At 38.7% G+C, this 15,055-nt stretch overlaps 1 protein-coding gene and 1 non-coding gene across 5 annotated transcripts in view; one reads left to right on the forward strand and one right to left on the reverse strand.

Annotated features, from left to right (window-relative positions):
• CNTN3 (contactin 3) overlaps positions 1-15,055 on the reverse strand; it is a 440,215-nt gene that overhangs the window by 210,117 nt on the left and 215,043 nt on the right. For all 4 annotated transcript variants that reach the window (XM_058288968.1, XM_058288967.1, XM_071212161.1 and 1 more), the window contains one exon: positions 6,817-6,912. In XM_058288968.1, coding sequence (XP_058144951.1) covers positions 6,817-6,912 — 96 coding nt within the window. The remainder of the gene's footprint in view (positions 1-6,816; positions 6,913-15,055) is intronic.
• On the forward strand, positions 10,625-10,731 carry LOC111767315 (U6 spliceosomal RNA). Its single transcript, XR_002799167.1, has one exon. It is a non-coding gene; the product is annotated as a U6 spliceosomal RNA (small nuclear RNA).

The following is a 15,055-nucleotide window of genomic DNA, read 5'->3' on the forward strand; positions in this document are numbered from 1 at the left end:
CCCCCAAGTTAGAAGCAATAAATTAGGAACAATATTCTATGATGCAGATGGTAATTCCTTGAGAACTCTCTAATCATCTGCTTCTTAATCTAGGCATCACAATTTGCAATGATATAAATGCCTGCTGTGATGCAAATTTCAGGCATGCTGTTTAGGGAAGATGGAAACCACTAGGTACTTGGAGAATCATTTTACACAGTGACCAGGGATGCAAATAAGATGGGAGTCAGAAAGAATATTCTACCATGGACAGATATTTTTCATATTCTTTACTTTAAAATTAAGTAACTTAGAGATGTAAGTTTGCTGAAATTACAAACATAAGGGAGAAGTGTAGTTCAAGAAAGTATAATTGACTAGGACAAGATGATGTTAAGATTATAGATTAAGTTATTTGGGGACATTATTGTTTTGAGTCACAAATGCATCCCAAACTACTAGGCAATGTGTCTCATTGCCTAAATGAAGGCTCTGGCAACTGGACAAGTCTTGGCAGAGATAAAAAATTTCTGCTTGGCACCATTTCTTCAGGTTCCCCCAGCCCCCTCCTTCCCCTCACCATTGAAGATACCTGAGATGACTTTTGTTTTCAGTCTATCTATCTTGGGGAAAGAAAAAAATAATAAAGATGTTGATACAGTGGATGTAAATCCCATGCCATCTGGTTATGTTGCTAACAGTTCTCACCTCTGTCACACCAGGATTTACAAAGCAATTTTTAGCATAAAGTGGCTCCAGCCTCCAATACCTGCTGTTTGGCATCTCACATTCCCATTTTCACACCCCAAAGACTATGTTGATATAATTGGATGCCAGTGTATAGGTCTGCCATTTCAGAAAGAATGTGCCTAGAGCAGAAATGGCAAGCTGGATTGGAGATCAAAGTCACTGGCTGATTAAGCACTGGGAAAACTCAAGTCACGTCTCTACTCAGAATAAATTTCAGCAGGCGTCAGTGGACAAAAGTCAACTTTTTATGAGCATATGTGTATGGTATAACTTGATTAACCTTTGAATTCCTGTCTAATTAGTACACATCAGGAGGTGTCTTGTGACCTTATTTATAATAGGGTAATTATCTTTGTGCATTTGCGTTTAATGATTGTGTAGTGATACCAGCAACTGCAATGGTAATTGCACTAATTCTGGGTTCTTCACAATATGAGTAACTACATTAATAACTACACTACAGGTAGTCTGGGCCAGTCCTTTTTTTCTTGATTTGCAATTCCTAGATTTCCAACTAGTTTGGGATCTTAATTCCTCTTACCTCCAGTTGTTCTCTAGAGAAGTTAATGAACAGGAAGGAACAGAAAATGTCATAGAGTGAGAGGGAGAAGAGTCCTTTGTCAAATGACAGCTACCCATATTGCTTAGGGATTACAGAAACTCCTGGAATAATTCCTAATTGTCACCCACCATGAAACAGTATTTCCTTCTGATGGCATCAGTTGAATGGCCAATGCTTGTAAGCAAAGGATCCATGGGTTGCTAACACATCCTTGTAAATTATTTGCATAGATGAATTAATAGAATGTGATTAATATGTATGGTTTCCATACTTCACAGGATTCTTATTCAGGCTCTTTTCATGTATATCTTCCTAATCTACTTAGGGAGAATGTTTCTGGTTTTGATCTCAAATAAACAAAAGAAAGTTATAAATTTGTTTCCCCAATAGAAGAGATTTTAATACAATTTCACTATACGGACCCATAATAGAGTGAGAACTAGAACCTTAGGAAATACCAAAAAGACAAAAACAAAAACAAAAGCAAAAACAGCAGTTGTTACTCCTTAATAAATAGCTTTGCAATAGTCCTTACAGATTATGTTGCTGAATGCAGGAAGAAGGAAAAGCAAAAACAAAACAAAAATCCTTTGTTGTTTGTTCCAGTGCCTCAACCCCAAATCCCACCTGAGCAACATGTTCTAGTGAAGGACCCTTGGTACTGTGAAGTCTCCCCTACAAGGAGAGGGCAGAAGGCAGTGTGGGTAAGATAAAGCAGTTTGGGGACACATTACATTTGTCTGTGAATGAAGGGGGCTTGGCATACTCTACTTGATGTGTCTTCATGTCTTGATATTTTCATCTCATTGAGATTAAAATTAAAAAGCATGATCTAATGGAGAGATTTGAGCCTCTTCAAGATGTGCAAAAACTAAAACTGCAAGCTGTTGGTGGTTTCCATCAATGCCTATTACAGTGCTCTTCGAGTCATATCATTTCATTTCAAAATCTGAAAGGAGCCTGCATTAGGTGAGATTTTCTGTGTGTTCTTAGACCTAAACTAACTCCACATTAGAGGCTACAGTTCCCTTTGACATCACAGCTGGGATCTGAAATGGAATGAGCTGAAGCCATCATCCTTTTGACACTTGGAACTCTGGGACCTACATTAAATGGGTTCTGGTGTCCCCTCAGTCCCTAGGCTTAGGAGGAAACAAGAAAAAAAAATAGAATTTTATGGAACATTAAAAATAATATCTAAATATTTTGAAGGTCTGGGAAGCCATCAAAGGGAATAAATCAGTGTTAAGAAAAGCATTTGTGAAAGATGGTTAAGTCTTGAATGTGGGGGAAAAAATGATATCTTTGGTGAGGAGGTAATATTTTGATCTTGCAGTGCCAAACACATACCAGTGTCTAGGCTGAGCAACAAGACAGGGAAGAAGGAAGGAGTGAAGGTAGCAGTCAGATGAGGTAACAGGAAAATCATTAGGGACCCAGTTTAACAGAACAGAAGAAAGGGTCTTGCTACTCAGGGCGTGGTCCATAAGCCAGCAGCACTAGCTTCACCTGGGAGCTTATTAGAAAGCAGACTAGGGAACCAGAATGAGCGTTTTACCAAGCCCCCAGCTGATTCATTTACGCATTAGAATCTCAGGAGCACTGGATTAGAGTGTTCATGAGTTAGGAAGTTTGGGTAAAATAAGGAGAGATCTCTGCTAATGTGACTTTGGGCCCAGACTATATACTGCATCTATAAACAGTGAGTTTGAATATTAAAATAAAACCATTAATTCTGCTGTTTTGAGTCTGAAATTTCAAAAGCCCTTTGCTTAGGGTGGAGTCTGCATTACTGGGGAAACTGTGTACCTTTGTGACCTGGACAACCAGAATTGCAAAAAGTTGCTAGTTTAGTGAGTGCCATAATAGTAGGTTCTAGTCCTACTTCTTCACAGCTATTAGGCCACTAACTCAGCTGAGCTGCCAAATTCAGCCCTAAATGAAATATTGATGGGTTCCAGGCAGAGGCTTAGTTTCTGCTCTCCTGCCTCATATGTCAATTCTCAGCAAGAAGCTTGGCCTCAAGGCACACGGCTTTCCCAGGGCTGAGCTTCCATACTCTGCCTTAGATTGTCATTCACCCTGCTCCTCTCCGTATTTTTAATCAAAGAATCTCACCAGCAGATAATTTTCACAAAGCCTAGCACACTGCTTAGCATCTAAGTAGCACTCAATACATAGAGGCAATATTATTATTATTATTATTATTATCATTACTGCTTTTGTGTGCTTACTCTGTTGGCGTTACATTTAACAAACATGACAGATGAATAAAATACTATGATGTAATGAGAAAACTAACAACATAATTAAACAATTCCAATTACTAGAAGGAACCAAATAGAAATGAAGAAACATGAAGTGAATAAAGGTAATAAAATGTGGTGAAGACAGAGAAGGGCATCTGCAGGCCCTGCAGGGCTGTGGGACTTTGAGGGAAGAGGACCAAATGGACCGAGCCTGGGTCGTGAGCACCACATGTCACATGTGCTGATAAACCCTCAAGCCACCGCTTCAGTGCTCTCTGACCTGGCTTATGCCCTCTACTCAAAGTCCCTCAGTCCCCATGGAAGACCAAGCACAGCTGATTCCAGCTGCTTATGGGCAGAGTTCACTAAGATGTGTCAGTGCCTGCACCTGTCTTACTGATACCCAGGGCATATTAGTTGTTTAATGCTTATACTGCTGAAAAAAAGTTTCCAGTGAATTCTCAAAAAGCATCCATAGCAGGCAAAACCTAAAAAATGATGCCTGTGTTCATTGTGATCAACATTCATCCAATATTTACTGACTGCCTATCGTAAACCAGCCTGTGCTAGGTATTTGGGGTGTGGAATGAATGCTGAAAAAGGTACTGTTCTCAAGGAGACTACAAACCAATGAGTTAGGACTGTGGATGTGAGTTGTGAGTATCCAGCTTTAGGGAAATCAATGAGAATTATATTTTCGGCATCTAAATCTGACACCTCTGGCTCTGACCATTTTCCTGCACAATCTCACACTGAGGGAGGCAATGCTGTTGTTTATTGTTATTTGCTCTTCCCTGCATGTTCCAGGTTCCTAAAGGCTGATACATCTTATCTGGGAGAGTTTCTTCCTTCCTCACCTACTGTCTTAATTGACTTCCAGTCACCCCATCTCACATACTTTCAAAGTGAAAGAAGATAAATGAGGTCACCAAAGGTATTTCTTAGGACACCTGATCAGCCAACAGTTCTCTAATTTTATGACATTAAAAAAATTCATCTTTTGGAACATGCTTTATTCAACAGCTTATTGAGACATTTTCACTGTGTGCAAGCCTTGTTAACCACAAGTTTCCTCCTTTGTTATCAGTGAGTATATTGAAAGATAAAAACAAGACAGAGTATTCGGTCAGAATCTTAAGTTAGGTCAATATTTTTGAAATCATTACAGATAAGACTATCCATTTAGCATGGTATATTAAGTTAATCCCATATAAATTTAAGTCATTTTAACACTTCCTTACTTGGTATAGCTCGTGCTATTTTTTATTTCTAATACATCTTACCCATTACATCTCATAATAGGATGCTTCTTTTCTTTTACAATCTACTTCTTCCTCATTCCAGAGCTTGTCAGAGGTAGAGATGACTCTGGCCTTTAGCTGCAGGATAATCCCATAAACAAGGTTGGTCCAACTAGAATCACCCTGCTATTTTGCTGGAGCTGAAAGAGGCTCCCTGGCTTATAAGGATCTTTAGCAATAAGCACCAAAAGAGCTGGGAGTGGCCAGGGGCAACCTTTACCAACACAAGGAGTCTAGAGGAGAATAGAGTCAACAAGGGGAGAAGCAGAGCCAAGCACAATGAGGACAGACTGGTCATGACAGTGGTTAAACCCCCTGGATCCAGGGACTGGATTCTCAGGGATCAGACACTGAGAGAGAGTTTGGGGTAAAAGATTTTTATCAGTGATCAAAACTCTTGAAAGCAAGGAAGAGGAAGCAGGACTGGGCAGAGAGGTGGACCTGTGCTGTGGCCTGCAAAGCCCTGGTCATCTTGGCAGGAAGCTCTGAAGTGAATACTGCCCATCAGAGTTGCCCAGAAATGGGCAGAAAGGGCTGAGCCTTTTACACCCCTGCCTTCATCAGCCACTGGAGGTGGGCAGCCCCAGGAAGGGTGTGACCGCAGGCAAGATGGCTCTCCAAACCTGAGGCAGACCTGGCAGCCCCTGACAGCTAGAAGCCATCCCCTGACCCCACTCCCCACAGCCAGGCAGCTCTGGGTCCATCACAGTGCTATACCAGGAGAACTTCTGTAGGCCAGGGAACTTCTTTTGCCTTCAAGCCAGTCTGAGCTCTGTTTATTTTTAAAATTTGCAATCCTATGGAACTAAAAGGTTCCAGCAAAATGTACAATATTAAAAGAAAATTTGGGAATTTAATTTAAACACTGCCAGGTGACATCATGCCAATCATCCCTGTCAATCAAGACTCAAGTCTGCAGTCATGAGGGGGCCCACATCTTTCAGGTGGCCAGATCCTAAAGATGGGAAATGTTTGTTTCGTTGGCCCCAGGGTTTGTGATTTAAATTGACAAGTCATTGGTGAAAGGGACTTTGGTTTGTATGTCTCAGTACAAATAAAGCCCAGCATATTTTCATTTGAATAACCTCTACCGTGATGGGAAGTAGACTACTCAGTTTCGCCTGCGGTCAGAAAGATCCTCTCTCTAACCTGTTTATTTCTCAATAATTCTCATCCTCTCAATAAGAGAATGTGTTTCTTTCTGAGAACAGTGATTTATACATTAATAATGTCCTCTTCCTTCCCACAAGTGACCAAGTTTGCAATATGAGCATGAAACTAAAATCAAAACAGCACTCTAGGCTCAAACTGGGCAGTAGTACTTACTGAATTATTTTATATATGCTTAAGTTCATGTTCACTATGGGTAGCTATTTTGTTAAGCTTCTAAATTTCTAGCAATGGTTCAGGTTACTTCAATGTAGCATAAAATCTGCAATTTTAACGCCCTAATGAAAATGATGTAAACTATGTATTTATAAACACACACACATATACATCATTTATACATAGATATATAGAGATAAGCATTTACTAATGAGCTTTATAAAGTATGTATGTGTATATGTGCTTGGTGGGGGGACAGGAAAAGAGGGAGAAAGAGTGAGGTAGGGAGAGAAAGAGAAAAGCTGCAAAGATTCCAATTTCCAATGTGTGTCATGGTCCAAAGCTAAACAACAAATGATAATGGTGTAAGGTTAAAGCATCGCTCAGCACAGGTAATCAAAATGAATTTGATCTCTCTTGCTTTTAAAACCCTTCTTGTTACAATGAGTAAACTGTGTGTCTAAGCTTCTCTGATGGGCCATCTTTTGCAGGATTTCTCATACTCCAACTCAACTGAAAGAATCCAATGCTGCTTGGGGTATCAAGTATCTCAGAGTAATTTGTGGAAGCAATAACAGCGTGCATGCTGTGGACCTTGCCCAGAAACTTACACAATAAATATATAAAACAGAAACTGACCACTTCTTACCTCCAGAGTGAGGTGGGGGACCGCAGAGCAGAACAACTCCCTGGCCTTCACGTACTGATACTGTGCTTCTCATTTTGGTTTGAAAATTTTCAAGATCTGATTTGAAACAAAACAAAACTGAATTTCAGAAAGGATAATAAAATGAAACTTTTCCTCAGCATTCCTTTCTTTTGGAGGAAAATTTAAAAATCTCTTTTCAAGAACCTCAGGAGGAGAATATTTGCTTTGAGAAGAAAGCACAGGATTTTTATTTCTTTCTTACGACTTCCAGAATTCAGCAGTACAGTATAAATATATGTCCACCGATCCCATGTTTTTGTGTCAAATGGTATGGACTATCCAAAAACGCAAAGCATACAGGAGAAGTAGTTAAGCAGACAACATGATTCAAAAAAGGAAATGAAAACATTTTGTACCAATATACACAAAAATACAATTTCCATATCTGCCACATTGAATTTGCCCAATTACTGACAGAATTTTAGCTACAACCTGATAAGGACAGCAAACTATTCAGAAATTTTTTTACTAAATTTTTTTTTCACAAATAATCTAAAATCAGTTTTATCATCTCTATAATCATCGCTGTTATTTAAAAATTGAGTTAAGAATAGTCAGCTTCTGGGTATGTGTTCTATTTGTCCCATATTTTGAGATGTTCTGTGGAAGATATGTTCTGTGGAAATTATTGAATAAAATTCAAAGGAGAACAGTAAATGAAATCCACATAATCTCCTTTACTTAGAGTTGTGAAAAAAACTATTTTTGTAATAATACAAAGAAGTTTTTAAGTGTTTAACAAAGTTTAAGAAATAGCAATCAAGGACAAATACTATTTTGATCACCTGTTATTTTTTGAAACCATTTAATTTCTTCCAGTAACATACCACAATAGCAAACACTCATTGATTCACACTTTCTAGTTTAAGTTACAGCATAGAAAAGATTTTATTGCTTACACTTTTTTAAAAGCTTACGTCAATGGGACAAAGAAGAAAGATCTACTGTTTCTCTAAACTCTGATTAAAATAAGATGCTTGGGAATTGCACAGTTAATATACTCAGTGGTGTCACTTTCTGTATCAGAACAATTTCACTGTCAATTTGTGAAAGAACATACTCACTTCATAGCTCATAAGGGTTGATATAAATGGCCTATATGGTAACTGTATAAAGTGAAGTAGTGGATATATTTTAGAATACAATTTGGAACATTTCAACTTTGCCCTGAGAAACATAAAAAGCAAAATAATTAGCTTCAAAATTATAAAACCACAAACTGTAGACACTTATGAATATTCAAAGCACCATGAATCAGCTCATTGGAGGGAAATAAGAAGGCCTGTGGGCTTCATTTTATTGTTACTGCAAAACAATATTAATTGCTCAGTTATAAGCATGGAGTAAAGCAATTCAGCAAAACTCACTTGTGTGTCCACAAAGGAGAAAAAATAATGTTTATGGACATATTTTAACCAGAGGTTTTCCTACAGAAATATGTGATAAAATAGCATTATATCATTTTAAATCTGTAACTAAAAGCAACATTATCAAAGCATTATGTTTCCTGAAGTGTAACTGAGTTGGAGCTGAAAAACCAGGCCATCCAAATGTCTCCCAACAGTTGAATGGGGAAGTACATTGTATCAGAATATTGTCTACACATGGAAAAAAAGTTTCAAAAGATTTTTCTGGCAACCAAAAATATATCATCATTGCTGCTTCCCTGCCCAATTTCTTATTTCCTTTGGCCACATAATTTCATTCTGTGGAAGATATTTATCACTGAGTTTAGCTAGACTGTACAAAAAAGGATTTTACAAAAAAGTTCTACAGAAACTAGCAATGTCTCTTCCAAAGGTAATATCTGCCTAAGCATTAATACTGCCTTGCTCAGATTTGCCCATTGTCCTGGACACTTTCTCTGATGTTCTATCTACAGTTGGCAGACATTGTTTGGATACCTGATGTGGCCAGTTCATGGAGCATATGTATCAAAAATCACAAATCGGGGAAGTGGATGTGGTTCAACTGACAGAGCAACTGCTTACTGTATAGGAGGTCCAGGGTTCGGTACCCAGGGCCTCCTGGCCCATGTGGTGAGCTGGCCCATGCGCAGTGCTGCCGTGCACAAGGAGTACCATGCCATACGGGGGTCCCCCTGCACACAGATGCCCCACGTGCAAAGAGTGCACCCCGCAAGGAGAGCCACCCTGCATGAAAACAGCACAGCCCGCCCAGGAGTGGCGTTGCACACATCGAGAGCTAATGTAGCAAGATGACACAACAAAAAGAGACACAGATTCCCAGTGCTGCCTGACAAGAATGTGAGTGGACAGAGAAGAACACACAGCAAATGGACACAGAGAGCAGAAAACAGGGGGCGGGGAAAGGGGAGTGAAAAAAAAAATCTTAAAAAATGACAAATGAAAAGAAATTAAGGATAGGGGCTTCCATGTGCTTCCCAGGACTTTGGTAACAACACAGCACTGTGCTGACAATAGACGTCCTTCCATAAAACAATATCTTATGAAGTGGGGACTACCTGTGTCATTATCACCTGGAATTCTTATTAAAAATGAAGATTTCTGGGAATCATTTAAAACTAGTTGGGAAGCAGACTTGACCCAATGGATAGGGCATCCACCTACCAGATGGGAGGACCGCGGTTCAAACCCTGGGCCTCCTTGACCCATGTGGAGCTGGCCCATGTGCAGTGCTGATTAGCTCAAGGAGGGCTGCCCACAGGGTGTCCCCCGCATAGGGGAGCCCCACATGCAAGGAGTGAGCCCCATAGGGAGAGCCACCCAGCGCCAAAGAAAGTGCAGCCGGCCCAAGAATGGTATTGCACACATGGAGAGCTGACACAACAATATGACGCAACAAAAGTATCACAGATTCCCAGTGCTGCTGATAAGGACAGAAGCAGTCACAGAGGAACACACAGGGAATGGACATAGAGAGCAGACAACTGGGGTGGGGGGGAAGGGGAGAGAAATAAAAAATAAATCTTAAAAAATTAAAATTAAAAAAAATAAAACTAGTGAACTAGCATATCTAGGGACCTAGAGATATGCATTTTTGTTTTAACAAACTCACAGGCTGTATCTTGTGCACAGTATTGAAAGCCTACAAAACTTCAGCCTACCACAGACAAAGTTCTAAAGGTATGAATTGCTGAGGGCCTTTTTTCAAAGAGAGCCCTGGCTGGTTAGGAGACAGACTTGAGACAGACAGGCCCATTTAAAATGTCATTTGCTATAAGGGAAGTGAGTTCATAGATAAAGGAATGCTTGATCCATGGATGTGGAAGATGTTTCAAAGAACAAAAACTGCCAGGTGCTTAGCATAGAACGACTATAGAGAGAAAAGTAGTGTAAATGTCTAAAACGTATATTCAAATGCATGTCAAGGCTGCATGCTTATGGTCCAAACTTAGTAAGAATCTTAGAAAAAGCCCTGTTCTGTGTAAAAGTAAGGAAAAAGTAATACTAGTCTTTATTGGGTAGAAACTTAAGGGATTTTAATTTTTTTCTCCTCTTCAATTCTTGAAAAATCTGCCATTCTCCTGAAGCCTCTAATTCATCAAACTTCAAAAAACAAACCAACATAATAAAAAGCATCTATAGAAAAACTACAGCTAGATTCATATTTAATGGTAAAAAACTTAATGCTTTCTCTTAAGATAAGGAATATAACAAGACTGTTGATTTTTCACCACTCTTATACAATAGTACCAGAAGTTCTAGTCAATACAATAAAGCAAGAAAAGAAATAAAAGGCAAAGAGTTTAGAAATGAAGAAATAAGTGCATGCTTCGGCAGCACATATATTAAAATTGGAATGATACAGAGAAGATTAGCATGGCCCCTGTGCAAGGATGACATGCAAATTGGTGAAGTGTTTCATATTTTTTGCATCCATGGAAAGAGAAGTTCAATTCAATCAACACCTTTTATACTGTGGCCTCAGGCAGACATGTCTTAGTTTTGTACGAAAGTGATATTAAAAATTTACCTGTGGTGTAACTTAAATTTACAAACTTTGAAAAAATAATTGAATATTTAAATGATATAACTCCATTTAGTACAAGGTATGGGTAAATTTTATCATTGTCTACTAAGATTTTAATTATCTAATAATCGTGTAACCTAAAGCATTTTGAAGCAAAGGAAAGAGGAAACTGTTCTAGTCATGTAGCTAGAAATACTGTGTTTGTAGATCTATGTTATTTGTAGTTCCACCATTTGTACAATTTTTATTTAAATGATGCATATTAAATTTTCCAATAAAAAAAGAAATGATGAAATAAAAATGTCTCTATTTATAGGTGGCCCAATATATATATAGAAATAAGAAGGAATCTACAAACAACAAAAACTCCTTGTACAGATGAGTTAAGCAGGTTGCAGTATATAATTTCTAAATACTAATGATGAACATATGGAAACAAAAATTAAAAACACAAAACCATTTACATAGCTCCTAATAAAATGAAATTAATTTTGTATACACATAATAAAAGATGCAAAGGTTATGCATACTGAAAATTATAAAATGTTGATGAAAAATCAAAGAAGAACTGAATAAGTGGAGGGGCATACCATGTACATGGACTGGAACACTTAACACAGTGACGATGACAATTCTTCCAAAACTGGTCTATAGGATTAATACAATTTCTATCAAAAATTGCAAAACAAGTTTTTTGTTTTGTTTTCTTTTTTATTTTTTCAAGTGCTTACAAACTTTTTCTAAAATTTATATGGAACTGCACAGGCCCTATAATAGTTATCATGATCTTGGCTAACAGGAATAAAGTGGCAAGAATTATTCTGTCTGATATCATGGTTTACCATATTACCAGTGATCAAGAAAATGTGGTACCAGCAGCAGGACAGACACAAAGGTCAAACGAGGAAAATAGAGAACCCTGAAATAGATACACACAAATATACTAAGTGGATTTTGGTAAGGGTGCCAAAATAATTCAGTGGAAGAAAGGTAGCATTTCCAACAAATGATGCTATAGCAACTGCATATCCGGTGGAGTCAAAATAGTGGCTATGGGCCTCTGTCAAACTTTAGCTGTTCTTAGGGTTATATTTTAGCAAGCTGAGTTTACTAATCAGTAGCTGAAGTTGGTGGCCAACCATCTCTTCCTCCCCTGTTTTTGGGAAACGGAGTTTTCAACTCCAGCCACAGAATAGCTCTTGAGGCCCCTTGTGCCACCAGAGTAGGATGACCTCTGCTGCATGACCTGTATTTTCCGGGAGAGGCTGGTGCAGATCCCCACAGCTTCCTCCTTGCCAGAGGTGGGGCTAGGGCTTATGCTAGAGTAGCACTCTGATCTGGATGGAAAGAAGCCTGTCCCTACCAGCACTATGATTTTCAATCCACCCTGCTTTCCCTCATGCCAGGCATGGAGTTAAAATGGCAGCTAGCTGCCTCTTTCTAACTTGGACAGGTTCAAACTTTAGCTGTTTTTAGGATTATACTTTAGTCTGCTGAATTTACTAATCAGTAGTTGAAAGGTGGTGCCCAACCGTCTTTTCCTCTCCCATTTCTGGGAAGTGGAGCTTCCGATTCCAGCCACTGAATAGCTTCTGAGGAAACTCATGCTTTCAAAGATGGATGGACACTGGCCTCTGTAGCATGGAGCTGGAACTCTCTCTACTTATGAATCTTCTCTGCAGATGGGCAGTCTCCTCCTTCCATTTTTTTCAAGAATGTTGCAGGATGCTCTTCTGGTCTCCTGGAGCCCCCAAACAGGTACTCTAGATAGCTCTGGGTGATTACTAACTGCACTGTAGCAGGAGATAATTCTAGGAGCTCCCTATTCTGCCGTCTTCTTGCTGGTCTCCAGGGAATTATACTGAGCAAAGCCAATCCCAAAAGATTACATACTGTGTGATCCCATTTATTTAATATTTTTCAAGTGATAAAATTTAAATAATGGAGGACAGATCAGTGGTTGCCAGTGGTTAGGGGAGGTAGAAAGGTAAAAGGGTACCATGACAGATTCTTGTGGGGATGGAACTGTTCTGAACACATATGATAAAATTGTATAAAACTAAATATACAAACACACAAATGAGTACATGTAAAACTGGGGAAATTTGATTTTTTTTTTTAAAGGAAAGAGAAAAACTAACTCTCCACATTTCCTTTTCCTTTCTCTCCTCTTCCTTTATTGTACTTGTGGCTGAAAATGGTTACCTCTGATTTCTCTTCTGGCCATGAGTGGCGCTGCATTTCTTAGATGGCCCAAGGCCCCAGGTACACCATGGGACCAGGATCTCTCTTGCTGTCTTAAGAGCTAGGCATCTAGATCCCTGAGAGAAGCACATTCTGCATTCTGACTGCTTTCCTTGTGTGTGAAAACTCATGAGGACCATTTTTGCTGTATAAAAGTCTCCACACCTTGCTATAGAGCTGTTAATTCCTCACACTGGTTTTCTATAGGCTGCTCAAGCACTTCAATTTCAGGCTGATCTTCCCCACCTGTAGAGAGGGAGACCTCAGGACAGCATCAGTGCTCACAGAGGAGACAGATGACTGACTTTCATTTTCAATGTGTTTAGTTTGATATCTGACTCCACTTTACATACATTTGTGTTGATGGTTTCTCCATGTGAACTCAACTAGGTAGTCAACTATTAAGCAGAGTCTGTGAAATGCCATCAGTAACTGTAGGGCAATAGTACACAAGGATACTTTTTTCTGGCTTACCATCAGTCAAAAAATGGCTATCATTTCCCAATGGGCAAGCCTAGGAAACCCAGTGTTAAGCCAAGTTAAATGAGAGCTTAATGTAAAAATGTGCACTGATAATGTCTATTAAGTTGGGATGGATTTTAGTGAGTGCCCTAAACACACCTGACCAAAGAATTCTGGGTAGAGCTTATAAAGACCTTATGTGCAACTAGAAACATAAAAGTGTATTAAAAAAAAAAAAAAGATGACAAGAGACTGCAAAGTAAACCAAACTTTTCCCCCTAAGAGGATTAAAATGGAAGATAAAAGTGGCATATGTCTGAAACTGAGGCCAGCTGAATAAATGGCTCTAAACTAAAACAATTTAAAGCTCTGCCTCAAAATAACCTGTAATCACTTGCAATAAGAACATGCGGGGTTAATAAAATCATCACTGAAAACTGCATGTGTGTTTTACTCCTGTACTATAATCTTATTTGATGCTGACTATGAGGTGAAGTTTTACCTTTTCAATTAAAATGCAAAGTAATATCCCATAGTGATAGTTACATGAATTGTAGCAGTGAACACAGATACAGGAAATGTAATAGTCTTCCATGCATAATACCTTAAGTGCCTTTAATGTTTAATGTTGAAATGCTTAGTGGTGAGTATTATCAAATTAAGTCATCATCCAAACAGTGTGAATGGTTTAAGACTTCCTTTTGAAAGAATAAGGTAGCTGCCAACAAAGGAAAATTTTGTACTACCATACAAAAGTTAAGGGAAAAAAATCAATTAAAACACACAAAAAGATAATAAAAATCAAGACTGCAGTTCTGTAAGGCTTTCATCTTCGTCTCCATGGTATCAGATGCTATAAATAAAGAACAGAATGCAATGCTCAGTTTCCATGTCCAAGCAGGAAAATTTCAATTAGTATAGAAATCTCATTAAGGCATGTCCCCAATAAAAAGAAAAACCTAAAAATCAGTGGACAACCATGACCTTTCTTCCTGATATGTGCAGAAGCATCTGGAATATCTCCCAAATCTATCTGAATAAAAGAGCCAAATGATTCAATCATCTTCATTATAAGCATGTCCAAACTCTGCTAGTACTCCCTGCTCTATATCCCAACACCCAAATTCAATGCTTCTCTTTTTTGTTCCCTTTGTTACCTAACATATCAACTGAATTCTCAAGACACTTAACCAACTGCAAAATCAATAAAGAACTTTTAGGGCCACAGATGTGTCATAAGAAAATAAAAACTTTCCCTTATGCAAAAACAATGGCTTGAACAATAAAGTTTAACTATCTTAGTTTGGTTTCCCCAAAAGCAAAGCCTAACCAATGTCTCAAGTGAGGTTGTTTACCTGGGAGGTAATCTCAAAAGGCTTAAAGGTGGGAGTGGGGAGAGTAACAAATGGATGGAGAAAAAGCCAACACCCTGAATGCATTACTGAATTTGCTACTGTTGGAAGTGGGGACTTGATTCTGCATGAACCTTTGACAAGCACAGAGTATGCCTTCTGAAATC

This window comes from Dasypus novemcinctus, chromosome 26, assembly GCF_030445035.2.
Source record: "Dasypus novemcinctus isolate mDasNov1 chromosome 26, mDasNov1.1.hap2, whole genome shotgun sequence".
NCBI lineage: Eukaryota > Metazoa > Chordata > Mammalia > Cingulata > Dasypodidae > Dasypus > Dasypus novemcinctus.